Source organism: Parus major, chromosome 4 (assembly GCF_001522545.3).
Source record: "Parus major isolate Abel chromosome 4, Parus_major1.1, whole genome shotgun sequence".
In the NCBI taxonomy this organism is placed as follows: domain Eukaryota; kingdom Metazoa; phylum Chordata; class Aves; order Passeriformes; family Paridae; genus Parus; species Parus major.
Genome location: NC_031771.1, coordinates 26,940,565 through 26,965,092, shown reverse-complemented (window position 1 = coordinate 26,965,092; position 24,528 = coordinate 26,940,565). Strand labels below are relative to the sequence as shown.

Genomic DNA, 24,528 nt, shown 5'->3' with positions numbered 1-24,528 from the left:
AGCGCCGCCCCGCGGCCGCACCGCCAACTGCGGGGCTTCCCAGAGCCGCCGGCTCTCGGGGACAGCGCCGGCGTAGTGCTGTTCGCTTCGTTTCCCACCTCCGAGCCGTAGGAAAGATGTTCGAGTTAGCGCTCTGTGCAGACCGCGGCAGAGGGCTGCTGGAACTCTGCTGTTTAACCGTCTCCAGAAATGCTCGTTGCACTTGCCGTAAATACTGCTGAACTGGAGAATGGAGCAGCAGCTAAGCTCTCGTGTTATGGCAAGGGATTTGTTTTAAGACTGGCTTTATCCATGTATAATTGCAAATGATTTATAAACTTTATAAAATTATAAAATTTATAATTTATAAACTGTTTGGTGACAGGTTTTGGAAGGGCAGCCATCAGGGACGCTTGTTACCACCATCTTTGCAAAAGACTTCGATTCTGGAAACAACGGTGTTGTATTGTATTCAGTAGAATCAGGTAAGAATTTAAAGGGTTACTAATACAGAAAGATACATTAAAATAACAAGCATTTTAGAAAGCCATGTATCATACATATTTATTTTGTGTCTGACCGAATAATGCTGCCTTTGTAAATAGGAATCAGCACCATCTTGTGTCTCATGAAGTATCTGAGGATGTGCAAGCAGCTGCCTTGCCTCCCTTTGCTCTCTGCCCCATCTTTCATGGGGTTTAGTTGCTTCTGTGACTGGTCAAAGATTGTTCAAACAGCACTCAGAAAAGAGTAGGACCATGACCTTGTACTGTACAGCTGAGTATTTTAGTCAGTTGCTTAATATCTTAAAGGAAAAATGTTCTCCCTTTTCCCATAGCCAGTTGAAAATTTTCCTGCTAAAATAACAGTTTGTGACAGTCTGAGACAGGGATCAGAGGGATCAGCAGATAATCTGAGTAAACAATGAGGTTTGTGGGTTTTAGTTCAGGTTCCACCCTTTGCTTAGCACTGTGTTAACCTGACATAGCATAGCTGCTTAAAAACAGTTCTTTAATTTTTCCCATAATTCCCAGATGTAGTAGTTCACTTCTGGGGTAAGCTATAGGATCCAGTTTTGTTTGCAGTGAAATTAATAACAGAGCAGTCCTAAATTAGAGCATGATAAGGACTGGGGCATTAATACCAGTAGGAGACATAATGTGATATCTGGTTTTGCTGCACACCACTTGCTACACTTCCATAAAAGTGAGAACTCCATCCATAACCAGGAGGGAAGACAGGTCTGTTCCTCCTGTTTTCCTTCAGTATTGCTTCAAAACGAGCTACCAGGAACAGAACCATTTCTTTTTGTTTGGTTTATGTTCTATTCTACCAGTTTAATGTAATCAATACTTTTTAAGGTTGGGATTTGTAACCTATAGTAATTTGCAAGTAGAGCTTACTGTTTCATCAGAGCAAGAAAACATTATTGCCTTAATTCAGATATAAATGACTGCTTATATTCCAGAGAGAACTGGATGGTATCTTAGACTTTGTGACATTGTGAGTAAGAATATTTTGCACAAAAAAGATCCCCCTTGTGAAAAAGGGAACGAGTAGTGTGCAACCCTTTGTTTGAAGAGTGATGGCCAAGCAATACAGGAAGTGTTTTTCAGGGGTCTCGGCCTGTTCATGGCCTGTTCATGTATCTAACTATATCCCCTTCCTTCAAACAGCACATTGGATTTTCTTACTGACTTCACTGTAGAGCCCCAGAAAGGAGAAAGAAAGAGTCCAAATTATAAAAATGACTAGCTACACAAAATATGACTGGTCTTGCAAAAGCTGTCTCTGGAAAGAACAAAAGGATAAAAACAGCAGCAAACACACCCCCATCTTCCCCCCCCCCCCCCCCACTCCCTTTCAAACTGAAAAACCACTAAAAAATCCTTCCCAGCCTTGGAACTAGATATTTTCCTGATAAACAAATCCAGAAACAGCTGAGCTTCTCTGATACTAATTTTTGTTGTTAGTTGGCTCACAGCCTTTAACATCTGGTCTTCTGTTTCATGGTGAAGTTTTTGCCTGGTTTATATTTAAAATAGTATTTTCTAGTTCTGGGACATTGTTCAGTACTTGAAGATGAAGAAGAAATACGATCTGATTTACAGCCATATTTGTTAAACTGCGAGACAGCAGGTTAATTGGGGAACTCCATGCAGACCAGTGCTCTATTCTTCAGTCGTGGGACTGCCACAAGATGAAGAGCTGCAAGTGCCAGCTGTTAAGCTTGTAAATGTTGCTGGGTAATTTTTAATATTCTTGAGATGTTAAAGAAATGTCAAGATAGCAGCAGTATATTAAACTGTGTAGGAATGTTAATGACAAATGATAACAAAATCCATGAGCAAAAATCTGTAAAAGAACTGTGAGGTTAACATACCAGGTGAATTTAGGTTACAGGGAAGTGTTTCCTTCAAAATGTCCCTTCCTCTCCCTAGAAAATCAAAGCAAATCATCCTATGATAATGTATGTGTATGGAAGTGGGTGGTCACATGACCCTACCTCCACTTCCCTGTTATCACTAATTCAGAGGGAGGTTAATCCCAGCTGTGTGTACTGTTTATTCCGTAGTGATGCTGACAGTAGGAAAGTGGTTTGCCTGGTCTTCTTTATGACTATCAATAGGGTGTCGTATGGCATTTATAACAAAAATTAATGTATATTTGTAGGGCATCTGGAACTACTGCTTTGTGTGTTAAGACTAGCATTGACAGAGGCTTCTGCAGTTACATTTCGAGCAATTATGTAAATGCAACATTAGCCCTTGGCCATGCAAGTGCCAAGAGAAGTCTAGTTACACTGCTAACATCACAAATTGGCAAGTGCTGTCCATGTGTCTATGAAGAAGTCCTTGTTCTCCAGAATGAGTAGCAAGCAGCTTGTAGGGAGCATTCCTAGACCTGCAGAGGGTTACATTTCTGCAGGAGCCCTCATCATGTTCAGGTTTTCTGGGAGCCATGACATTGCCTTCCTCTTTTCTGTTAAGGGAAGCAACTTTTCCATCATCTCAAAGGAAAAGGACGTGGTCAGGGCACTAAGTATTTTAACACCTAGGAAAGAAACAGTTGTTCAAGAAATGAGGTAAAAATATAGTGCTGAGGTCACTAATCTCTGAGAAATCTCTAGTGTTATTTTGTGTCTGCTCTCTGGGCCATTTTGCCTAAATGCCAGTTTCTGTAAGGCCTGAATGTTCAGCCAGCCAGAGTTCACAGTAACACGTTGCTTGGTATTTCTTTTTTTTTGTTTTTTTTGTTTGGTTTTTTTTTATATCACAGTTTCTGTGATCATCTTTGAGAGCACAGAGCTGAGAGAGTGTCTGAGTTTTGGAGAACCTCATGTAAATGAAAATCTGGCCAACAGGTGGGACAAGGCAGAGGTGAAAAAATTAATTGTAAAAATATATGTGTTTATTGCCAGGTTACTTTTGCAAGCTCAAGAGAGACTGGGGCCATTAGGGTCTAGGTATTGAGAGATTTAATTTTTTTCTGTTTCATGCTTTATCTGCTCTTTCCAGTTTCCTTATTTCTTATCTATTTCTCATATACTTTCTTCCTTTTCTCCTCAGACACAAAAGGACACATTTAGGGTGTATATGATATAAGCAGCAGTTGTCTAATGCAGGTGACTTATGGAGATGAGAGCTAAGGAAATGTTTTTTGGAAATGCAGGGAGCATGAGCTTTCAGAACAATGACTGACATGCTGGATAGGTGTTAAACTTTTTTCTCAGTGTAAAAGTTTTTTCTGGCTTTCATTCAAATGGCTGTACTTAGAATACATTTTTAAAATAGTTTGATAAAAATACCAGAAAATAGAAATGGGACATTTCAGGTTTGACTGTCCTTACAGTGTGGTACCAGATAAAAAAAAAGAAAATGCAAAACACTTATAAAATGGAAGTCCCAAGGGGTTTTTCTTCTATATAATGTCTTTTTCCAATATTTTCATATTTTTTTGTTACTTTTATTGCCACCAAAATATGCACAAAACTATTTCATGCAATATTTGAATTTTAGTGTAAGTCTAGGTTTTAGCAAAATACTGAAAATATATCCATGCAATTCACATTATATGTTCTGTTTCTCATATCTCCTGTGACTTTTGCTTAGCTGGGATTTTCTGTCATGAAACATTATATGGAACAAAACAAAATAGCAGATCTGCGACTGTAGACGTATTGTTGGGACGTACACCAGGAAAGTAAACCAAAAGCTATTTATGAAAACAGTAATATAGCAGCATTAATATTTTGAAACTACCATGGAAAATGCAAAATGCAAGACTGTCTCATTCAATATAATTGTCTCTATATATTGTTTCCTTTTGTTAGCAATTTCCTTGTTAATGTTCCAGACAGCAAGACTCAACCCAGGAGGGACTGATGGAGAATTAGAAAGCTATATTCATGCAAAAAATAGCAGAACAATATTGAAAAAAATCCTATTTGTTGGTTGTGAAAACCCAGTTTTCTAACTAGTTTGCTGAGTGGTTTTTTTCCTTCAAATGTTACAGGTGCAAATATTTTACAGTTGCAGATGATATAATTGGATACAAAAGTGAACTATCTATATGTGCAGTTAACTAATTTGGATGTTCAAATTTGGAGAATGTAAACAACTTCATGCTCACTTAGGTGCTTATGGAAATACAGTTCTTTATGTGTGTTTTCTGTACTGCATCTGCACTGAATTATTTTTACCACAGTTGCTTACTATAATAGCAGCTGTTATGGTGCATGGCTTTATTTAACCCCCTAGCACACCTTATTAAAAATTCACATAACAGAAAGCTGTTTGGATAGTATTCTAAGAGAGAAGTACTTACAACAATTGTGATTTTTCCTGTTTCTGGTGATGAATACAAAGTAATAGATACTTTCCCATTTTACTAAAATTTGAAAGTAATTTGTATTCCATTTCTTAAAAATAGGGGAGCTATGTGTCAGTCTCTTTTTCCAGGGGAGGTTTAAATTGGACATTAGGAAAAATTCCTTTACTTAATAGTTTGTCAAACATTGGAACAGACTGCCCAGGGAGGTGGTAGAGTCACCTTCCTCAGAGTTATTTAAAAGACACCTAGACATGGTACTTAGGGGTATGGTTTAGTGAACTTGGCTGTGTTGAGTTAAAGATCATGCACTTGATCTTAAGGATATTTTTCAGCTTAAATGATTCTGTAATTCTAAGTCATGAAGAACTATTTATTCATCTCTGGTAAAAGTATTCTTTGCAACTCTCAAATAAATGGTGTGGCTGCAAGTAATAACTTTTATTAAAAGCCACTTATTAGGGTGCCACCAGTCCTTGATGAAAGATATAAGCATAATTTCCAACGTTGTTGCCCTGCAACAGCTTACTGTAAGATTGCAGCTGTCCCCAGCTGGCTGCTGGCAGAGCACAAGCAGGGCAGGTGGCATCACTGCAGTCAAGATGTATCATAGGGGTCAACAGTGCTCTTTGCTGGTCCCATAATCTTCAACTCACAGGAGATACTTGACCCTTTGTGTCAGTTTGGAGACTAACTAATTCTTAATTAATTCTTACTTAATTCTTTCTCTGGCCCTGTCTGCCAAGGTTAGAAATAGGAAGACCAGTCCTGGGCTATCTGTTGCCCTCCTGATGCACACACCACTGGTGTGAGTAAAGTTGGTATGAAACTGGGCAGTTGCTTTAGTACTCTTTGGAGTTTCTCTCCATGTTTTTCTCAATCCACATTAAGTGATTTATAATAACTGTGTACTCAATGAAAGAAGAGGAGGTGAACCAAACAAGCCAGAGAGATCCAAATGAGTGCAGCAGGTTCCTTTCCTTTTGGGTCCTGTTCTTTTTTCACTGTTTATTTCAATGTTCAGTACTATGGAGGCAAGCTGTTACTGATTTGCAATAACGCATATCCATTTTTACCCCACAGAAGGGGATATAGGATACTTCCAGATTGATGCTGTCAGTGGAGAGTTAAGAACAACCCAGCCTCTGTCACATGCTGAGAGATCCGACTACAGAATGACAGTCACAGCCAAGGACCAGGGGATGCCTTCGCTTCAAGGACGTGCTGCTATTTACATCCAGGTACTTATTTGCACTGTACAATAGATATATAGATAGAGCGATAGATAGAACGATAGAACAATCATGTGAAATGCTTAGTTTATTTCAGGGGAAGAAAAACAATTTTGGAAGAAGGTTTGGAAATAAACTGAAAAAAAGAAATTAAAAATTGTAAGCACCTTGTCATATGGTAATTTTCCTTAGCTGTTTTTCTGTTGAGAGAGGAAATGAGCGGGCAGACTCTTTTTGATTTGTTAAGAATGCTTAACAGCGTTCTGAATCATCTTGCAAATAGATGATGCTTGTGCATTAGAATCGTTGGAAATTGGAAATGATTGGAAATCACTGATCATTTGAAACACTGGAAAATAAGATGAAAATATTCAGGTAGGCAGAAAGAAAAATAAATATCAAGTAGGGCTGGAAGTGGAGAAGAGAGTAGACTTTTTTGTTTTCTGCAGTAAGTTTCTCTCTTTTCTGAATTCTGTCTCTATAACCTGGTAGAAGGATATCTCATTTCTCTGTGCTGGTTTATACAAGGCTGCTCTTCATGGGAGTGTGAAATGCAGCATGTGCTTATTCCATAGCAAGCCACCTGCAGCTCATGGAGCCACAGTGGGGCTGCTTTGTCCAGGCCACCTGTGCACTCCTCTGTCAGAGGCTGAATGTCATTGAGGCTGCGCTTTTCAACTCACCCTAAAGATGGTTAATTTTGGATAGCTTGTAGTAACATGCTTTGGTCCAGGCAAGGCAAATGCTGTTCCCACAGTTAAAGAGAGTTAAAGGAATCCTCTCCCTGAGCAATGGGTGATGAACTGAATGTAACCCTCATTCCCTGTCTCCCTGCACCCCTGGAGGAGCAGGTAGTGCTGGGAAGGAGGGAGGGGTGGGAGGGAAGGTGTGTTTTTAAGGTCATATTTTACTTCTCGTTATCCTGCTCTGATTTTGTTAGCAGTAACTTCAGTTAATATCTCTAATTCTAGTCTGTTCTGGCTGTCGTCGTATTTGCTGAGTGATCTGTCCTTGCCCTTATCTCAGCTCATGAACTTTTATTATGTTTTCTGTCCCCTGTCCAGTGGCAAAGGGGAGTGAGAAAGCAGCTTTGCTGGTACCTGGCATCCAGTCAGGGGCAGTCCACTACACATTGCAATATTCATAATTACAGTAAAATTCAATTTATATTAAATATTCAACTTTGTTTTGGTTGCAGGTGATCCCACTTCCCAGTGGGAGATCTGGCTTTTCTCAAGACTTCAAGCACTTAGTCATACCTGAAAATTTTAAACCTGCACAAGTGTTGGATTCTCTGAAGGCACCGGGTAACCATCTGGCACTTAACAGGAAACTGCATTTCAGTATTGCTGAAGATGATAATGTTCATTTTGAAATAGACAGCTTGACAGGAGACCTTTATCTTTCTAAGGAGCTTGACTATGAAACAGATTCACACTTTCTTTTGCAAGTTATTATAAGGGATTATAATAATCCCCCACAAAATAGCACTGTACTCCTAAGTATTGATGTGGAAGATAAGAATGATCATTCTCCATATTTTCAGGATGACTTTGTGGTGATTGGCATAGAAGAAAATGTACCTGTTGGCACTCTGGTTTACACATTCAATGCAAAGGATGGAGATGGCAGTTTTTTGAACAGCAAAATAGAGTACTCCTTAGAAATTAGTGACATGGGTGAAAATCCATTTCTTATTCACCCTTTGTATGGCACCTTGACCACAGCTTCTCTACTAGACAGGGAGACTACTCATTCTGTGATCTTAACGGTGTTTGCAGAAGACCAGGCAATAAATTTGACTGATCGTCGGCTGGATTCCCTGGCTGTGAAAATTGTTATTTTAGATATCAATGACAACAGTCCCAGTTTTATGTCTTCGCCTGTTTCCTATGTCCTGGAGGATGTGGAGGTGGGCTTCCTTATACACCACATAATTGCAAAGGATCCAGATGAGGGAAGAAATGGACAAGTAACGTATCACATTCTTTCAGGCAATGAAAACAAAGCATTTGTACTGGATAAAATCACAGGTACTGCAACTTCTCTTCTCTGGGGTTTCTTGTGTTGTGATTTTCACAGTAACATTTGGGAGTGCATACCATGCAATAGTGAAATACCACATTAGTGTGGCACTCTGCCCAGGTGACTTACTGTCCTCAGGGGTGATTGCTTTGGGCAGAGCACTATACAAGCAGGGCAGTACAGCACACAGTGGTCAAGCTCTGTGAGACTCAGCTCAAAAATTTTGGCATAACACTGTTACTGTGTTGTGTAGGTGTACTGGGGCATCTTCCAGTGGTGCATTAAGGAAGGTGGGAAGAAAATGGGTGCAGTGAAATACTTCATTCTGATTTTGGAATGATGCATACTTAAAGCACGTGCACACATATGTTATGATATGTACTCATGAGGAAAGGCAAAGTTGAGATCGAGGAGTTTGCATTACACTGTGGGTGGAATGTGTTCAGTGGAGGTTCAAAGTGCTGATGAATTTAGTTCTTCAGTCCCCTGAAATTCTCTGGTTTCTAACTATTGTACTATGTTCTCACAATGCAAATATTACCTTGATAGTTGTAATATTTTCTGGTTCTTATTCTGATTTTGAATCCATTACATGATGCAGCTGACACTGATTTATAGAGCTCCTAACTGCATAACTTACGTGCAAAAGAAGACAAACACTTAAGTTAAATAAAGTTAAAAAGTTAAGCCCAAAGTTAAGTAATAAGCAATGTCTGAGCTTCACTTGAGTTTTCCATTAATCCAAATTTCTCTGGATGCCAAAGGCAGTATTTCTGGCTAATTAGCACTGTAGAGGTAATCACAGGTAATGAATGACTGCAAAGTCTGGATACCTTGCAGCAGTGGTGGTAATGCTGCATTGAAACTGTGAGTGCTGGAACAGCTAGGATCTTAACCTGGAGCAGGATACTTTTTTAAAACCTTTTTTCTTTAAATTAGGACTCTTAACTACAGCCCAGTTTCTAGACCATGAGGTTCAGGAGCGCTACAGTTTGACACTCATAGCTCTTGATGATGGCAGCCCAGCTCTCTCTGCTACACAAGTTCTAACTGTCATCGTTCTTGATGTGAACGATGAGACCCCAATATTTCTGAAGCAACTTTATGAGACTGCTGTTCATGAAAACCGAGATCCAGGGGAGTTTGTCATAAGAGTGGAGGCTGCGGACCAAGATGCAGGTAATTTGTGTCCTTTTGCTAGTTATTTACTTGTGGACCATAGTACACCAATCCAAGCTTTATGCCTTGTGTGTACAGCTATTGTGCTTTTCCCAAGGTAACATATAACTTTTGAGTTTAAAAATATGAGTTTTGGTTCAGAATCTCAACCTTTAATTGGAGCTTGGAGGTATTGTGACTTGCAGTCTGGGATAGCTTCAGCTCTGATGAGTATATTAAATGTAAAATGTGTTCTTGAATGACACAGCATACTATAGGTTTCATGTGAAGAAAGCCAACATATTCTGGTTATAAATCAAGGAAGAATATTCAACTCCAAGTTAATGTCTGAACATTTTGTCACTCTTAATCAGAGCATTTTGGATAGTTTTAAAGCAGCTCACTAGTCAAGAGTACTGGTTTTGTAAGAACCGGCAAATATGCACTCATCTCTTCTGACCAGAGAGGGGCACTGTCATCCAAGATTTTCCGGCTTGTTGAGCTGTGAAGGCTAGTGGAAGCTGTTCCGGGTTTAAGTAGGCCTTTACATGCTAAAGAGTCTTAATGCATTGCTTTTCAAAAATACACAGAATGTATGAATAAGATGTGGGTACGGTTCATCTCCTCAGTGAATCACATGTAAGGACTAAACCTGAGAAAGTCTGCTAAGCAATAAAAAATTCCCTCCAGTTCTTTGATTACCTGTTCTTTTGAGGTGTCCAAAATGCATAGCATATGATGTTACAGATAGTCCATATGCTGGAGCAGTTATACAAGGTCTGTGTGATAAATAATAAAATCTGGAAAGAGAGTTAAATATTACAATACTGCTGTCTTTGGCCCAAGGGTAGTCTCAACTCTGTGAATGACTTAATTTTAACTGTAGGTTCACTTTCTGTACTTTCTTTAGAACTGTGTAAGACTATGCTATCCTAAAAGTAGATAATGGAATTTGTTAGCAAAATAATCTTCTGTATTCAGTAAGATTTGTAATTTTAATGTAGAGCACATGTTGATTACAAAAGGCTGATGTGGGCTCAATAGAGGTATTATATAGAAAAGACATTTCCCCACAAGTATGTAAAGTATTTAGAAATTAGGAATGGGTAGGTATTCCTGTCTGTTATGATCTCCATAACAGCTGAGCTGTACTGCAGTCTGCCTCTGTATCTCACTCTTCCAAATATTTTCTTTCTTTTGTGTGTCACAAAAAAGGTGATACTTGAAGAAAGGTTTGGAAGATAAAGGAGACAACTGAGAATTTGCTTGAATTCTTCTCCTTCCTTTTCCATCCCTTACATTTTTTCACATCTTGTGGGAAATACAGCAGAAAGGAAATTTCCAGAGCAGTTAGTGGGAGGGCGTCGGGGTGGCTTGGCAGGGTGGAGAGGAAGGGCATTCCAAGTATACTGGGTGGCACAGTGTGTGCCTGCCTGTGCAGACACTTTGGGCTGGAGCACTGTTGTGGCTGATGGTTCCTTCCTGCTATTATTTTTAAGTACAATTTCCAGTAACCACAGTCCTTCTGTTGAGTCTTTTTCTCACATTTGCATGACTTGGCCCCATGGCATTGGTGTGTAATAGTCTTGTTTCAAATTAATATTGAAATGATGTTCATAATGTAAGAAAATGTGATTTATATAGGAATCATATAAATATAATGCTACTCACTTTTCTTATGTTATTGGAAGACAATTTTTGAATAAGATGACTCCTGTCAAGGTGTTCTTTTTTTGCTTTCACATCATATATTTATTTTTACACTCTTCAAATTGCAGTTCACATCCCAGTAATATTTGCATAGTGTCAGTGGAGCACTTTCTCTCATCATACTTTTTTATTCACTTCATATGTTCCCTGAGTCACCACTGGGAGGAACCAGTTGTTATCAACCTTTTGTTTTATTTTTCCTTTCTACTTTATTCTCTGTGACTGGTAGGGGGTCTTTTTGGGGGAAATCACAAGTAGAATTTCTGACTTTGGAACGGTTTTCTTTCACATGAATATCCCTGAAACCTTTTGTTCAGCTACCTCCCCCCTGCACATTACTACACCTCCACTTACTACATCTCTATGTTGCTTGACTTTGGGAGCCTTTAGGGAGCCCTCCATGCCCTCACCCCCACCCAGCTGACATCTGACAGCTCGACATCACTAAGTAGAGTGTAAAATACGTTAACGTTGGAAAACATGCATGTTGGAAAAATAAGCATGGGAAAGCAAAGATTCCAACAGCCTATTTAAGGTAGGTCAGGGTTTTTCTTGAGGTAAGTTTTAGCAGAAGAACTGAACCAGCATTTAGTAAGGTCTCTTTTTAAGCTGATGTGCACCTCTGTGGTTCAGTAGTTATGTCTGGAGCCTTAGGAGAAAAATCTTTAAAGGTTAATAGGAACCACTGACTTGGAGTTATGAGACAAGGCTTACTGCCATTCATTAGACATTATTGTAAAGTCCTATAAAGATGTGACTTGCATCTGGATTTGGGGCAGGGGGGACATTTTTTGTTTCAGTTTGTAATTTCAGCCCCTAAAATGTGACCAGTGCTACTGAAAAGTTAAACAGCAGGTTGGATTGAGTGCAGATGTGTTAGCTGCTGTGCTGTGGTGCGGTGTGTGTGCTGTGCCTCCTCTTTTGGGCAGGCTGTGCAGCTTTTCCCTAATGCTACCTTACACTCCTAGCAGTTGGATATGGGAAAGGAGTCAGTAAATGCTTGGTAAATAAATGTGGTTAAGATGTCACACATCTGTGTTCTTTAAGGGTTAAAACTTTTAACTTCAGCATTGTGTGAGTAGTCAACTTGGATGGCACCCATGTTTATTCAGAACTGGTTGTGAATAGTGTCCATTGTGGAACCTGCCAGAGAAGGCACTGGGTTGAAGGCACTGAGTTGAAGCAGCTCAATTGCAGGAAGCAAGAAGCTAATAGTATTAGACCTGCAGTTTTGTCTCTTTTTTTCCCCATCTGTAGCATATTGGTGATAAAGGATGGATAAATGCAGGCAAATTTTAAAATTTAGTTAAATGTTATCTGATATGGGCAGATCAGAGAAATATATCTTAGTAACCTAAGACTTTGAAGACATTCACATTAACTGTCCTCACTGATGTGATTTTTCTTCCTTCTGTAAAGATGAAAGTATTTCTGTAAGTCATTTTTCCTCCTGCTGAGTATTGTATGAATATGTCCCTCCCTTGACTTAGTTTAGGTGTGCATGCATTTACAAAAGTAATTCTCTGAATCAGATTTCAGTAGCACTGTCAACCACTTAATAAAGCTATTCAAAGGCAAATAAAGTGTAGTATGTTAAATACTGTAGGCTCTGTTTCTTCTCTCATGTGGGTGTTTCTCCATCAACTCCAATGCAGATTGTCTTGTGCTTGACTGCAGCAGATGAGAACAGGCAGGCAGTGTTTGACATTGAATAGGAGTTCTCATATGACTAGAAGTGTCATGTCATTTTCCAGGGATACCAACTGTCCCGGCCCTACTGAAGGACTAATTCTGGGAGGGAAAAACACAGAATGGTTGAATGGAATATAGGAAAATTTTCAAAAAAATAAGGGCACAGTAGTCCCTTTGGGTATAACATAGGATTAAGCTCACTAAAGGTAATAAGTGTGATGGAGATGACATTATACTTTCCTTGGGAGGATGTTGAAACTAGAAGGAATTATCTTACAACCATAATAGGTAAGAATGTTCAGTCTCATTTCCTGTTCAGCTAAGATGGGCAACTTTGAAAGAAAGGTTTCTAAAAGCTTGTACAGTTTTAGCCTATTTCCTAGAGAAAGATGGGAAGGCTAATATTCCTTCACTATATACATTTAGTAGGTCTAATCAGGAACTGTATGGAATTGTCATTCAGAAGAACTTGGAGGGAGAAGAAAGAGACAAATAAATACACCTGAATGTGAGGAGAATTTCTGTGTTTTACTGAGACTTCCATTCTGTTTTAAAGGGCTGAATTCCTTGCTTCAGTATGAAATCTTACCAGGACCTGGTTATGACAAATTCAAGATGAACTCAGTCAGTGGAGAACTTGTAACAGCTGCATCACTGGACAGGGAAACTCAGGAGGTTTTCAGTATTAAAGGTAGGAGTGTAAAATATCTATGAATGCCTCTAGAGTGGGAAGTGAGAGTCACTGAGGTGTTACTATCAGCATTACTTCTTTCATGCCTTCTGAATTAGATGCAAGTGGGAAGATCTTCCAGTACAGAAGAGCATATGCTTTTTGCATAGCACAAATAACTCTCCTACTCTGATATTATTAAAGAAATCTATTGTTGTACCCACAACCACTGGATGATACTTGCTTTCTTTTTATTGATCTTAGTTTTGGTTCGGGACAGTGGAACCCCATCGCTGTCAAGCACAGTGACAGTAATCTGCACAGTACTGGATGAAAATGATCACTCTCCCACATTTCTTCTTCCTCCCTCTGAGATCTTTATTCCAGAGAACCAACAGCCTTCTGTTGTTTACATTATCCAGGCTGTAGATATGGATGCTGGCAATAATGGAGCTCTAAGATATAAAATAATTGGTAAGTTACATTTCATCATTTTGTTTGTATAAATCAGGGAATATATAAACAGCAGCATCCAAGTTTTAGACTAGTTTTGACTTTACCAAGCTTCCCTAGCTCCCATCTTGTCTACATGCTTCTTTAATGTGGAAAAGAGAGATCTTTCACCCTTTTGTCAGCACTAATAAGCATCTCCCAGGCATACTTTCATTCTGCTTTCTAGATTTGAAATAGTGCAGAAGAGAAAAACAAACGAAATAACCAAATGCTGGAACGAGACATTAATCATGAAGGCATAATTTTGTCCTTTTTGTTATAGTTGTAGAAGTCTGTATGTAAATATGCCCATGAAAATATACCCAAGAATTAATTGAATTTTATTTAATGCTATTTATTGAATTTTATTTCATGAGAGCTTCTTTCACCCAGCAATTAGTAATGTCATACTTGGCTTCCATCTTGCCAAACTCTCCCTGTGTCCACTATGCCAATGTAAGCTCCATAGCTGTTCAAGACCTCCTGTAGTATCTTTGGGCACATATAAGTTTGCTGTGCTTACTTTGGTTTGTGGCTCTTAGCAATAGCTCAAATGGAGGCAGAGAGCTACTGTGGTATAAACCAACATACTTTTCTTTGAAGAAACAGTTATGAATTCCATTCTAGGTTTTAGTGTTGTGATCTTCTGTGACATATAATTTAGTTACCTTTGGTCTTTCTACATGTTATAAAGTATGTATGCTGTTCACTGTTACTAAAGATGCTGACTTTTCAGTTGACTGCTTTATATTTATTCCCAGTGCCCCCAAATCACGACCTTGCCCAACTCTTGAATTCCAAGAGATAGGTTTGTAAAAGAGAACGAGAAGCAAGCAATTACAACTGACAGCAATGCTTTATAGATTTGTAGAATTTGTAACTAAGGTTGGGAAGAGGTCACTTCACGTAGCTGCATAGATGCATGAGCTTTTATAAGGTGGGCTGGTTTGGGAAAAAAAGAGATGCATTTGTCCAAATAGCCAGTCTGTAAATTGAATTCTGCATTTGCTCTCATTGCCACTCACTGATTTAAATGAAATACAGGTTTTAGTTTGTATGAGAAACAAAATATATGAAAGGAAGGTGAGCACACCAGTTGTATGAGCAATTGGACCTTGTTATTGCAATTAGCATTGAGCATTCACAAGGGGTTTTTTTTTAAAAGTAGTTGTGATCATTTCATTTTTTTTATGTGTTTGAAAGGTGGAAATGTTGGAGAGTACTTCACAGTAAATAACACGTCGGGAAAGCTGCTGTGCACTCGTAGCTTAGACAGAGAAGATATCAGCAATTTCACTCTTGTAATTGAGTGCCATGACCTAGGCAGTCCCTCGAGAAGCTCCACTGCACAGCTCTATCTAACAGTATTGGATGAAAATGACCACAGCCCATTGTTTGCAAAGACCCGCTATCAAATCTCTGTGACAGAAGACCTGGAGGAAGGCTCAGCCATCCTGGACCTCTCTGCTTCTGATGAAGATGCTGGCCTAAATGGTGAAGTTACGTACTCCCTCATTGATGACACCTATGGAGCATTTGCGATTGACAGTGTCACGGGATCCATCGTTACTACAAAGGCACTGGACCGGGAGACCAAGTCCCAGTACACATTTAGGGCTGTGGCAAGTGACCGTAGCACACATTTTCCAAGGAGCACCACTGTCAGTGTTGTGGTGCATGTTGATGATGTCAATGACAACGATCCCATTTTTTTGCAGAATCCTGTCAGGGTCTTTGTTCCTGCTGAAACTGCTGTGAATGAGACAGTAGCCACTGTGAGAGCAGAGGATGTGGATCTGGGATCAAATGGAGCTATTGTTTTTAATTTGGTGATGGCAGAAGCTATGTTTCAGATCGATATGAAGACAGGTGACATCATTCTTCGGGAGCCCTTGGCTACCAAGGACTTCAGTACCCAGCTGCTAGTGACAGCTTCAGATCAAGGTGTCGCACCTCGAACAGCTACAGCTGTGGTCATTATCTTTACAGAAGAGCAAGAGGAGGTGATCTCATTCAGCTGCAGCCTGTACGAAGCAAGTGTGCCTGAGAACAGTGCAGCAGGTGAGTGTGAAATCCTTCTTGGAGTCACCAATCTCCCTTCCTTTTGGAATGATGTAATGTATAGGGAAACTTATTTTCTGTGCAGTAGCAGGGAGAAGTTAATGTGGGTGTAGTCAATACCCGTTTGCCCCTTTCCAGTCCATCAGCATGAGAAAGATGTGATGGAGGAGGCATTGTCTAATCATCAGTGGGTTCATTCATTTAGCAAAATCGCTTTAATGATGGGTGGACAGCATTTACTTGCTGTTTCACTGGGCAGTGCACACAAGCTCAGATAAGTTGCGTGTTGGGAACCAGTTGCAACCTGGCGTTTCTTCTTTTCACAATACCCTTCACAAACTGTAGTAGCTTTCAGAAATACCTTACTGAAGTTTTGGGCCTTGCAGAAGAAGGAAAAAGAGGAGTAGGATGGGATAGAGAAGGTCAGAGGCTATTGGTACATGGTCACTTGGACAGGCTTGTACAGTCTCTCTCTAGGTAGAGACTGCATTATGGAATGCTACCTATAGACAAACCAGCTTCAGTCACAAGGTGCTTACAGATTTATTTGGATTCATTCTGGGTATTGATGAGAATTACTGCTCTATTTTTTATCATTCAAAGAACCTTGGTAGTTATTCCTCCAGCCAATTAAATGTGGTATCTTCTCCTGCATCAGGGATTGATTTTGTCCTGGTTAGGAACGCCTTTCACATATTTCTGTCCACGATTCTCACTATTTAATTGGCCAGACGCATTTAGAGATTTGACTTGCACTATATTCTCAATTCAAACAGGTCATGAGATTCACCTTGAACCTTGAACAATTCAAACTTCTCTCAGTAAAACAAAAGCAGTATTCCTTTATATCCTAAGGATTTTGTGACACTGGGGAATTCATAGATCTTGAGTAACAGCCTGTGTATTGGATTATGAATCAGTAAATAAGAAATGTGTTAGTAATTTTGGAAAATCAATCAATATTCTTGGATGATTGCAAACAGAAGAGAGAATGAAGGGTGAAGATGGCTGTTGCAGTAATTACTGCTGTGGTTATTCAGCCATTCTTTCCTCTGTGCTTGTTTGGGACTACAAGCCAAATTTTCAAATTCTTACATTTAATGAAAGAAAATAAAGATGAGAGATGCATGGCAGTAGATAAACTGCTCTGATCCTAGATTTTTTTTAAGTGTAGATGTGTTCCTGGATCAGGCTAGAAAAGCCAGCCTTAAATTACAGAAATGCCCCAAGGAACCATGGTATCAGAATGCCATTGTGTTTTGCCATTCAATCTATAGAAATGTAATTAAGATTCAATTTAAGTTGTTTTGATTAAAGGAAATTTAGCAAAGCTTCAGGGTAAACAGGAGGGTTTGATCACAAAATGTTAGTTTGTGTTTAATAATACTTATATTTGCTAAGAAGATCAAATTCTTTTAAGAATATAAGAGATTTTACCAAATACTAATACTGTTTGTCTATGTTTATACTATTTTCCTTTTTTCATAAGCATAAATAAATATCAAATATTTTACATTTCAGTGGGGAAGAAAAGCCTGATTGTAATTAAAATTCTCATAGAAGTTAGCTTATAGGATAGAAGTGATCCTGGGACCCCTACAAATGTGAATAGTACCAGTGTATTCAGTCCAGGGAAGATTTATATTACATACTGATTATTTGTAGAACTGGTATTAATAAATGTGGCTTCTCTTCATAGTTTTATTTCTGCCTTAACTGATGGAGGGGAAAAACACTACGTTTATTTTAAAAAGAATAAAAAATGTGAATAATATAAACAACAAAAAAACCAAAGCCAAGAGTCCTTTGTTTTAATTTAGTCTAAACCCATCAAATGGGTAAGTGCCTCAAGAACTGGTCCTTGTGGTCACATTTTTCTTTAAGTGTTTGACCTCCAAGTTTAATAACCTTCAGAAAACCCCATTTTTCTACTTTTTTTGTTTAATATTTAATATTTAATGTCTTTAAATATTATAAACTGTATTACAGCAGGCACTTAGAAGCTAATCAATAAACAATCAAGTGATCACTGTGCTCTTCAGAGGGTAAGAAACCTTTATTACTTACCCAGCTTTTAGTTGAATGGTTGTTTGCATAACAGTTCCTTGGAAACAGATTCACTGATAAAACTCCTTGACTCCTTTATTTTCTTTTTTTATTAGATATCAAATACGTAGCCCTTCATTCTTGAAATCACAGAATCACAAAACGGGTGAGGCTGGAAGGGACCAAAAGGGTCACCTGGTCCCACCTCCCTGCTCAAGCAGGGTCATCACAGAGCACATGGCACAGGATTGTGTCCAGGTGGTTCTTGAATCAGTCTCTGTGCTCTGCTTTTCCTTTCATGGCAATTAAGAGGTCTGAAGAAATAGTGGCAGGAGTGAACACAGGTCAGATGGCAGAGGACAGGGAAAAGAGACTGCTACAGTGGGTACTGAAGAAAGAAGAAAATGCTGCTGTGATACAGAAGCTCAGTGTGGTGCTGGTGTTAGGACATATGTATAAAAAAACCTCATGTGTATAAAACATATATGTCCTAACACAGAATTCAGCAAATGTTTTGGAGCTGATTTGGCCAGGTAGGCAAATTCTGTTCACTCTGACATGTTTTAGTTTTGAGTCTGCAGGCATAATGTTGGGATCTACACTGTATAAAACAGTTTGAGATACTTCCATATGCAGTGAGACTGTCTGTGATCAAACTGAAAAAACCCCTAGATTTACATATTTTACATCACTCTTTATGCCTTCAATATTTTTAACTAATTCAGAGGTCAATTTCAAGTATTTCAAGCCAATCTGACTGCTTTCTGCTTTGCACCTGATCTCCCTGCTGCCTTGCTCTATCTTCAGTGGTGATCTCAGTCTCGATGTGTTTTGCAGAGACAAAGCTCCCTTTCCCTGATTTTTCTTTGTTAAGAGCTACATAATGTGACCTCTGCTTGAGGCCACATGTGAATTACATGATTGAAATGGCGAGTTTTAGCAGATGGACATTTTCTGTTGCTCTTTATCTGTATAGGGCCTGTTTATGTCACAACAGACTACACTTCGGTCATATTTTTTTGACAATGAACTGCAAAAACTCACTGTTTGGAGGAATAGTTTTCTGTGAAAGGTATCAGAACACAAGAGATTTGTTCTCTGCTAAAAAGAAGTTGTAAACAATTCTATCTGCATGAAAAATGTGGAGCTTAAAGGATTAGGATATGAGGACTCAGAACAAGAGTTTATTAACCTAACCTCCAAAAAACAAGGATACAAGTAGAAATGCTGCTGCATCCTTTATTTCTGGTAGTTTTTCTTCTTAAACGCCCAGGCAAACAAACAAAAAGATGCAGACACTGTTAAAAGGTAAGTAGGGATATTCTTCAGACCTTGGGGTTTTTTTTCTTGTCATTAACTTTGCTTTGAGGATGTTGTGAATGATTGTCCTTGCAGTTCTCTGTAGCAAATAGAAGTTGCTTGGCAATGAAAATTCAATCTACAGCCCCTTATTTTAGTTCCTAAAAAACTGTAGCTCAGCATTCATAGAACTGTCTTTACATACAGGACAGATGGATGTTGATTCCAGAGCTTTTCTAGTACATATCTTGCAAGTATTGACAAGTATAGAAAATCACATGTCAAAATTGGCATACTTTTGCTTCTGACTGACAGAGTTTGAGAGAAAATAGCAAACCCTTAGTAGAAAAATTCTGGTTTTTAAAAAGTAATATGTAACTGCTAAAATAAAAAAGCATCAGATCATTGCAATAGTAATGTTTCCTCTCATTTTTTATACTAAAGTATTTTCCTGTGGCATCCAGGAGACTGAGTATGAGCAGTATGTCCCTTGTGATATAATAAAATAACTAGTTGCCTCTAGTGCTGTTTGAAAGAGCTCAGGTTGCCTCATTCCATCACAGTTGCATGGAATCAATTACAATTTAATTAAATAATTAAAAAAATTAAAATCAATGGCCATATATGCTAGACAATTTCCTAGGTCACTTGAAAAGAATAATTATTTGGAGGTTTTGATAATACCTTTTAAACTTGCTATATTTTTGTTAAATGTGATGATTCTGAGCAGGATAATTTATTCAGTTCCATGCTTTCCCTTTTATTTTATTCTAAACAGAATTTTTATTTCATTTCTCCTGCATTCTATATTAAATTATTGGTCTTTTAATGGAATTTGGATTCCATGTGAATTGACACATAGCTCTGCACATAGTTTAATCTTTTCTTTCTCTTTGTCTAAAGGTGGCTAATTAAAATTCTGAAGGATATTTAATTTAAGGTACTGTTCAAAAACTCAAATTGAATCCTGATAAATGGAGAAAAAAATAAACTCTTTCTGTTCATTTGTGGGTGACATGATGCACCAAAACCAAAAAAAATAGTTATGACTTCAGGTAAGAGAGCACTCCAATGAGTCCTGTGAGTTTGCAATTAGGAAAAGTTAAATCTCATCATTTTATTCAGGCAGGTAAGGTTGTTATCAGATGTGTAATTTACTGAGGAAGGAGGGGTAGACAGATCTTTGTCTATGAATTTGTAATGTAGGAAAAATCATGGAGGATTACTCTGTCTACTAAACTAATGGATGAGCACCTAACCTAGTACATAGTTGTGCATCTGCTGTTAATACCAGTACTATAAAATTAGAACAAAACCTTCTAGAGTGGGCATGATGAAAATGTCGCATTACTTCCATAGGTACATCAGTTCTAACAGTAGAAGCTTATGAACACAGATTTACAGGAGAAGACATAAAATACAGCATCTTCGGTGATCAGGAAATATTCTCCATACATTCTGCTACAGGTACATTTTATAATTTTTTTCAAGTGTCTATGTGTATTTTGGAACATTAACAAGTTCCTACCACAAGAACAAGGGCTAGATATCTTAGGATTTCTCCCTAGTAGTAATTGTGTTACAATGAGCAGGTCATCAGTAAACCCAGGCACTGTCGTAAACTTGAGGTAAAAAGAAATTGAACACCATTATACCGGTATAAAACACTCAGTTCTGATTTACTATTGATCACCAGGTGTTGGGAGTTGATAAACTACTGCTTGTGATCCAAGCTGACATTCCATTTTGTTTCTCATCATACAGTTTTCCAAAACTCAATGAACAAAATCCTGCTAATGTAGAAGCATTAGACTCTTGATTTTAATGCTTCAGGCAAGCCTCAACACATTTTAAAGCCAAGTCTGTTTATTTTTTTGTGATTATATTTGTGTTCTGCAGCAGTTTTTACCTGCTCTTCAGTTAGGAATTCCAAGTGCAGGAGAGTGGGGTGTTCCCTGTGTACATTTACATGTTCTTCTCTAGGGCTGGTAGGAGAGCACAGCTACTCTAGTTACCTCTCAGCTGCTAAACATCTGCTATAAGTTTGCCTTCTGAATAGCTGCAGTCTCTCGTCTTGGGATGGTGCATAGACAGTGTAGCACATACCAGTTTTCCTCAGAAACAGTGTAAATAGTTGGTACCCTTAATAAATAGCTTTATCCCTGAGTTTCTGAAGGCTTTAACCTCTGATTATCCTGATGTCTCAAGGCCTCAAATGGCATACCACTGAAATAATTTTTTTTAGATAAGGGGCGCTTGAAGTGCATACTTTTGATTTTTCAGGTCCTTCTTAGTTCAATGACATAAAACTAGAGAGATTAGCCTTAAAGAGCATCTTAAAACCAGACAGGGTTTTTTGGCTGAGGAAGTGAATATTCTACAGTATCACCTTCAAAAAAAAAAAAAAAGAAAAAAGAAAAAAAAGAAAATTTAAATGGGATTTTCATTTTTTTTATTAAGCTTGGCTGAAAAATGGTTACATGATGCTTTGAAGAGTCTCATAAGCACTCTTCACAAACAGGAGTGGAATTTCTATAGCAGTGAATGTGTCACAAGTCTTCTTTTGAGACATTTGATCCATTGTGGTTTCTTCTGTTTCCTTTCCTCTGAAGCCTTTCTTCTGTTTCTTAGAAAGCATTAATTGAAGTTCAACCTTTAAGGACTTCTTAAGAGCAGTGCTTATATTAGCATAATTTTGACACCAGTAATTCTCTACCCATTGCTTGTACTGCAGAAGTATTTTGAGATGTACCAATGCCCTGTCTGTAATAGGGGTTCTGAACAGGTCTGCTCTACTTCCCTTTTCAAGTACTGATGTTAATTAACCACGCTTTGGAGAAGACTTTCTACCATTTTAACTTTTTATTATACTGCAGAATTGTAGAAAGTAGAGTAGGAGGTGACTCAAAGACATGAACTGGTCTGTCCTCCAGTGCAGGAGGGGGATTGATTGTGCCAAAATCTGACAGAAATTTGTACTGTCCTTAAAATCCATCAGGGACAGTGATTCTGCAAACTCTCTCAAAAGTCTGCGAAAGTCTTCGCAGTTGAAAAGTTTTTATTTATATTTATCTGAATTTTTGCTGAAATGTTTTCAACTTAGTACTTCTTAGTCTAGTAAGAGTAGACATAAGACAAAGCCAACCCCTTTATTATTGACATATTTGAAGACTATTACCCTGTTTTTTCTTCAAGTGCACTTCCTAAGAATGATCATCTCCGGTTTTTTCACATGTTCCTCCTGGTGAGGTACACTAGGGTGGTGTACCTTAAACTTAATTATTTGTTTGATGCTACACTAGAGCATTTCAGTTTGCTCTGTTTCATCTGGAAATGTATTTCTTCCGTCACTGTCTGTTTTCTCTGTAAACAGAATGTGATATTTTTAAGCGTTGTGCTGAAAGTAAAGCACCTTTGAAATCTTTATGTTCAAGATGCATGTCTGTAAACATTAGTTAATGTTTGCTTCTCCTAGAAAATAAAAATTAAAAAGCACTAGTTTGGAGAGCCACAGTTGATGCATTCTTATGATAGCACAAGTTTGGGATAACAAGATTGAATGATGTCACTACTGAAAAGTCCATGCAAAACTGGATTTAAATTCTAGTGAAAATTAGATGTAACGGAGAATTATGAGTATGTTCCTAGAACATTGAAACAATGACTATGGATTTCCAAGGACATTTCATGTTTGATGTGGAGGTGGCCAGGCCAGTTGTTCTTGTCATCTCAATAAGTCTCATTATTTGTTTATTTTTGATAGAATAGCAGCTGAGGGGAGGGGGTTTCCTGCATTAGAAGGAGTGTTTTGCCTGTGTGTCAGTCAGGTACAGAAATTGCTACAGCTGTGGCCGGATGTGGATTTTGATGGGAGGGTGGATGTAGCCACTGCCAGATGAGGGACAAGTGTCTCTTCTGACATGGCTGTTTCACTGTCACATGCTGAGGAGGAAACATCATGCAGACAATTGGTCTCTATTCCTTTACTAGTAAATTGGCTTAGTTTTAGGAATTTGCCAGTGTAGTGGTGGTTGGTGAAAGCTTAGCTATCCAAGATTTATTCAGTAATTAGCATGTTGGGGTGATGGTAGGGAGAAAAAGGACACAACAGCGAGCTTGCTGGAATTCTGTCATGTGTTCAATAGAGGTGACCATATATGTTAGGAATTTCATAACTACATTTGTAATGTTTTTTTCTGAATGAATGTGTCACATCTTGAGATCTTTTTTTTTTGTTGCTGTTGTAAAAAAACAGGCACAATCACAGTAAAAGAGCCAAAGTACCTTGATTATGAAGTTAAGCATAAAGTACATCTTACAGTTGTGGCTGAAAATAGCTTCAATACAGTGTACTGTGGAGTGACAGTTTTGATTCAAGATGTGAATGACAATGCACCTAAATTTGAGCAAAGCTATTACAAAGCATCAGTATGGGAAGGCCAGAGTCCTAAAAGAGATATCATACAGGTGAGTGGAAGTATATCTTCCCAAGCACAGTGCTGTAGTTAAAAAAAAGTTTGGCTGATCTGTTCATCACTACAATCCTGCTACGTCTGTTCTGGAAAAGACGTCGTTTCCACTCTGTCTTGAAAACTGGAAGTGGGGTTCTTGGTGTAGCTACTACTCTGCTTGGATATCTAAAATATTAAATGATTTTTTTTCTAGACCACATTTCAGATCAGATCATTCATTCAATAACTGTTCACCTGGAATATAAATTGTCTTTTTGAAATAAATTCTGTTATTATCTTCACACAATTGAAAAATACCATTCAAATTTGTGGTTCTGGTTACAATATAGGCTGGGTCTTGCATTAATGTCTCTACTGAAAGGACTATAGAAATAAAAAGAATACTTTCTACTCATCAGACTAGTAGAGGCAAACCCAATGTTCAGTTTAAAATCTGATGCCTAAAGAGCAGCTTGTCTTAATTTAAATGTGCAAACACTTCTTCCTCTGAATGGATCCATTCTCACAAAATGTTTCCAGCTGGCCATGTTAGAGCAAAAGAAGACATCAGTTGAACTAGAAGAACACATAATTTCCTCAGTACATGTTCTTGCATTGCAAGTCAGGTCACGGTGAGGGTCATGTTAGGTACTAAAGATATTCCCTCTCTAGAGAATAAATAAATGAAAAAGCTACAAATGCCTTCTGGGCAAAGTGATTAGAAACTGATGGACATTGTATTTAGAGAAACATATGTCCAGGAATGGAGAAAAATCAAAAGGCAGTCAAGCCAGATGTGTAATCAAAATTTTATGACAGAATACATTCTGTTTCCTTTATTCATTCTGACTGGTTGCCTCTACTATGTTTTGGATCCCAGACT

General features: G+C 38.3%; 1 protein-coding gene across 1 annotated transcript in view; it reads left to right on the top strand.

Moving 5' to 3' along the window:
- DCHS2 (dachsous cadherin-related 2) overlaps positions 1 to 24,528 on the top strand; it is a 67,190-nt gene that overhangs the window by 29,086 nt on the left and 13,576 nt on the right. The window contains exons 7-15 of the mRNA XM_033513608.1: positions 365 to 464; positions 5,893 to 6,050; positions 7,240 to 8,074; positions 9,006 to 9,245; positions 13,183 to 13,317; positions 13,561 to 13,770; positions 14,992 to 15,849; positions 20,554 to 20,661; positions 23,450 to 23,661. Of these exons, the coding sequence (XP_033369499.1) occupies positions 365 to 464; positions 5,893 to 6,050; positions 7,240 to 8,074; positions 9,006 to 9,245; positions 13,183 to 13,317; positions 13,561 to 13,770; positions 14,992 to 15,849; positions 20,554 to 20,661; positions 23,450 to 23,661 (2,856 nt within the window). The remainder of the gene's footprint in view (positions 1 to 364; positions 465 to 5,892; positions 6,051 to 7,239; positions 8,075 to 9,005; positions 9,246 to 13,182; positions 13,318 to 13,560; positions 13,771 to 14,991; positions 15,850 to 20,553; positions 20,662 to 23,449; positions 23,662 to 24,528) is intronic.